The following is a 4,702-nucleotide window of genomic DNA, read 5'->3' as shown; positions in this document are numbered from 1 at the left end:
TTTCTCAAGTAAATATGTTATTCTAGCATCATTTATTGAAAAGACTTATTTCTTCGTTGAATTAAACTTGACATCTCAGTGGGAGATCAACTGACCATATAATTATGGGTCTATTTCTGGACTCTCCATCTTGGTCCACTGATCTCCATGTCTTTCCTTATGCCAAGACCATACTGTCCCGATTCCTATAATTTTATAGTAAGCTTTTGGTCAGGCAGAGTAAGTCCTCCAACTTTGTTATTTTTAAAAGTTATTTTAGATAAGTCCTTTGCTTTTCCACGTAAGTTTAGTATTAGCTGGTCAATTTCTATAGAAAGGCCTGACGGGATTTTGATTGAGATTGCCTTGACTCTATAGATTGATTTGGGGAGAAATGTCGCCTTCTAGTCCATGAACATGGTATATTTCTCCATTCGCTTACGTTTCCTTTAATTTCTCTCAACACTGTTTTAGTTTTCAAAGTCTCTAGGATATTGAGAGTAATGCTAGAGGCTCCTGCTGCGAGTCCTTAACATCTCGCATATATTCAAAGCAGTACCCACTAGCACGCAAACACCCAGGAGTAAATATGGTTATCTTTTAAAAAAGATTTTGTGAAGACACAAAGCTTTTAAATTACAAGTTATTTATTTAAAAATATTTTCTAATTCTTATTCTGTATCAAATTAAACAAGGAGTGAGGCTGTTACAGAGCAATAATTAGTGAGATCTGTTTGCACAGACGATGGTGATCGCACTAGCTCATTCAGTACATTCTACTAAAGAGCGGAATACAAATTCAACGCGTTCGCTTCTTCACAAAGGTAAACACAATTGGTGTACTTCATACCAAAAAACTTTATAAAGCTTGTCTTCATATTTCTTCTAAAAATTGAGCTAATATAAAATGATATTGGCTTATAAGGGCATCCAAGCCACGCTTTGGATTTTTCCTTTTTTTGTGAAATTCGAGCAAACCGTGATTGTTTGGAAGCCTCTTCACTGCTCACGAAGACCCGCCTGAGACCGCTTTGTGTCTGCTCTTCGTGCTTCCAGTGATGAAAACGTGCTGGGAACCTGATTCAGAGCACTGGAAATGCCACGCGGATCCCAGAGCTTAAAAAATTTTGGAATAGGTTTTGAAGTTCTTAGGAACTTCAAATTAATATACAGAATACAGACATTAGAAAATGACTTTTGGAAACATACAAAGACTGCTTCATGTTGAACACTCTGGGGCGAGAATCACTCTCTCTTTCAATGGTTCAAGTAGTCAGTCTTTTTTCAACAGTTTCTTGATAAGCAACAAACCTTCTTAAATTCGTCTTCACATTGTCAAGAACACACAGCTGATCTGGACTGTATTTACCCTTTCCTTCTTTTCGTATCTGCCAAAAAAAAAAAAATCATATGTGATTTGGTATAAACCACTAATTCTTTTAAATAAAGTAAACATTTAACCTTGGGTGTATTTATTTTCAGAACAAAATGGCTGCCAGAACTTGGTGAAACACTTTCACTTCCAAGGTAAACAGGATACACAGTACGTGAGCCATAAAGATAAATTAAGATTGTGCACTTTTTATTTTAATTAAATTCAATTCACTGGGGGTAACAATGGTTAATAAGTATATGTTTCAAGTGTACAATTTATAATATGTCACCTGTATATTGCAGTGTGCGCTCACCACCTAAAGTCTAGTCTAGTCTACCAGATATTTGACCCCCTTTACCCTCTTCATCCTCCGCCCACCCCCGTCCTCTCTGGTAACCACCATTCTGGTGTCTGTGAGTTTGTTTGTTCATTTGTTTTGTTTTATGTCCCACTTGAGTGAAATCGCCTGTGGTTCTTGTCCTTTTCCATCTGACTTATTTCACCTAGGACGATGCCCTCCAGGTCCACCCATTGTCCCGAATGGCAACATCTCATCGTTTATTCCTGAATAACATCAGTCCCTTGTATATATGTACCACAGCTGTATCCAGTCATCTGCTGAAAGACACTTAGGTTGTTTCCATGTCCCAGTCATCGTGAATACTGCTGCGGTGAACATAAGGCTACACGTATCTTTACGAATAAGTGTTTCCAAAAATTTGGAGTAGATACCCAGAAGAAGGACTGCTGGGTCATGTCGGTAGCTCTATGCTTAAAATTTTGAGGACCCTCCACATTGCCCCAATTTCCACTCCCACCAGCAGCGCATGAAGGTTCCTTACTGTCCACGTCCTCTCCAAAACTTGTTGTTACTTGTCCTGTTGATGACAACGATTCCAACAGCTGTGAGGTGGTATCTCACTGGGGCTTTGATTTGCATTTCCCTTATAGCTAGTGAGGCTGAGTGTCTTTTCATATATCTGCTGGCTATCTGTATGTCTTCTTGGGAAGTGTCTGTACAGGTCCTATCCCATTCTTAATCAAATCTGTTGATGTTGTTGAGTTGCATGAGTTCTTCATGTATTACGGACATCAGTCCCTTATGGCAAGTACTGTTTTTGCACCTTTTAAATGACAACTGCAACAAAGACTAAACTGGAGAGTTCAGAAAAATGAATTTTATGGTTTGTGAACTATACTTCACCTGTAGTCTAGAGCAGTGGCTCTCAAGATCTTAGCATGCCACAGTGCCATCGGGATGGCTTGTTAAAAAACAGACTGGTGGCCCATCCGGTTTTAGCATGTGTGGAGGTGGGCCTGAGTGTCTATCTTTGTAACAACAGGTGACCAGGTGCTGCTGCTGCTGCTGCTGGCCCACGGCACTTTGAGAACCACTGCTCAGGAGAAGACCTTGAGTAAAATGTGCTGTCTGGTTTTCAAGTGCAATCGGGGGCTAAATGTACACCGAACAGCGCCCTTTATTGCAATGTGGCTCCGTTCACAAAGGAACTTCAAATAGACACCTATAGGCTGCCCTCTTGGCTAACGAAGAACTTGTTCATTACAGATTTGTCATCTTTGAGAAAAGAAAACACAATTACATATCATTACCACAGCTGTGCATTCAAGTAGGAAAATCAATCGGAATGACAGACGTCCCAGAGGTCGGGGCCACTCTCTAGTCCGATGCCGTGACTACGTCTGCTTTCCTCGCAAAGAAATTGGGGATATTTTTTCCTTACCTCGAAGACCCTTTTCAGAATGGCCTGTAACCTCTAACAATGGGGACCCTCACCCCGTACTGGGATGGAGGTATTGCTAGGAGATGGGGTTAAGTAAAAACACGTGTGGGACTCTAATATATGAGGCAACCTTTTTTATGCCTTAAAAAATTTTCAGAAAATTTAAATGTCTAGATAATCATATTCGCCTCAAACTTATCAGAGTTCTCACCATGAGACCTGAATTCTGTTAGAAGCTTGTTATAAAGATTGTAAAACAAAAAGCAGGCTAATTTTTCATCAAAAGCTTTTAAAAGCGAATGCCGGATTTAAAATCCAAGAGCAAAAAATACAACTATTTTTATTTCTCGGAATAATTTAATAACTGAGATCTAGATAAGAGAAGAATGGTGAACTTAAACGCATAGATATGTGAGTCACATGAGAAATTTCTGGTTGTTCTCTCCAACCCACCCCCCACCAGAACAGGTTTTGAAAATTATTTTTTGACTCAAAGTTAGCTTCGATGCTTCTGATGAAACAACAAAATAAGCAAGCAGCTAATGAAAGTGGCTACGTTCTCCAAATATTCTCCGATCCAGACCAGCCAGGAGTGTGCCTTTTTATCGGAGCACCAAAGGGAAATATTCCTGACAACGAAATCAACCTATGACCTATTACATGATATAAAATAAAGTTAACACGTGAAAGTGCTTTGCAGGCTGCAGACGTGGGGCTGGCACGTAAGCAGTGCCGTTGGCATCACCGAACTGAAAGACAGAGGGATGCGCCAGGCACCGCTTGGGCTCCGGTGACGTGACTGAAAAGAAAGGTGCCAGAGCTGGAGCAGAACGGGCACGAGGTGTGCCGCGCGCCAGGAGGGCCCGGGACTCGAGCAGTCCTGAGCGGACGACCACGCACCTTCGCCTTGAAGACGGGCTGGAACTCTTTCAGAGCAGGCAACAGCTTGATCTGCACGGAAGCCCTTTCGGCTTCCCTGCCATCCGCGAACACATCGAAGAGAGCGTCCAGAGCTTCTCCCGCCACGACGAGGGAAGGGTCTCTCGTGGCGACCTCAAGCAGAAAGCACCCAATGGTCTGGAGTCGACAAAACACTGTCATCAGCCATGGTTCTAAGGTCGGTTTTCAAAGGACCGGCTTTAAAGGTGGCAGTAATTTATGCATAATGTTTTATATAAAAATGCCAGGGAAAAAAATTAAAACTTTTAAAAGTCTAAAATTTAAACTTAACATATGTTTATAATATACCAAGTATAATGTAAGCAGGATAAAAGAAATGTATTCGAATTTATAAACTTAAATAAAATAAGATCCAAAATGTTAAAGATTTAGAAAATTATCCATTTTCCCTTCTACGTCCCTCAGAAAGGCTTTCCTCATGTGGAAATGCACAGAAACATTATCCGGAAGCGCCGTGCCGAGTTCCCGGTGAGTCGCACCGTGGCGTCACCACAAACTGTGCGGTTCTGCAGAACCTGCCAGCCCGGTGTGGGACGAAGGTGGCTGGAGGCTCCGGCAGCAGCAGGACGAGATGACGCACAGGTGTGTCGTGCCACGGCAGAGGCAGGTTTTAACAGTTCTGAACTTGGCCTCTCACTGAAGACGA

At 41.7% G+C, this 4,702-nt stretch overlaps 1 protein-coding gene across 1 annotated transcript in view; it reads right to left on the bottom strand.

The window, feature by feature from the left end:
• Window positions 1-612: 612 nt before the first annotated feature.
• HEATR3 (HEAT repeat containing 3) overlaps window positions 613-4,702 on the bottom strand; it is a 29,996-nt gene continuing 25,906 nt past the window's right edge. The window contains exons 13-14 of the mRNA XM_039881087.1: window positions 3,997-4,220; window positions 613-1,367 (exon numbers count right to left, since the gene is read on the bottom strand). Of these exons, the coding sequence (XP_039737021.1) occupies window positions 1,245-1,367; window positions 3,997-4,220 (347 nt within the window). The 3' untranslated portion in view covers window positions 613-1,244. The remainder of the gene's footprint in view (window positions 1,368-3,996; window positions 4,221-4,702) is intronic.

This window comes from Pteropus medius, unplaced genomic scaffold (assembly GCF_902729225.1).
Source record: "Pteropus medius unplaced genomic scaffold, Ma_sr-lr_union100, whole genome shotgun sequence".
In the NCBI taxonomy this organism is placed as follows: Eukaryota; Metazoa; Chordata; class Mammalia; order Chiroptera; family Pteropodidae; genus Pteropus; species Pteropus medius.
The sequence above is the reverse complement of the archived record's forward strand: the minus strand, read 5'-3'. Positions and strand labels throughout refer to the sequence as shown.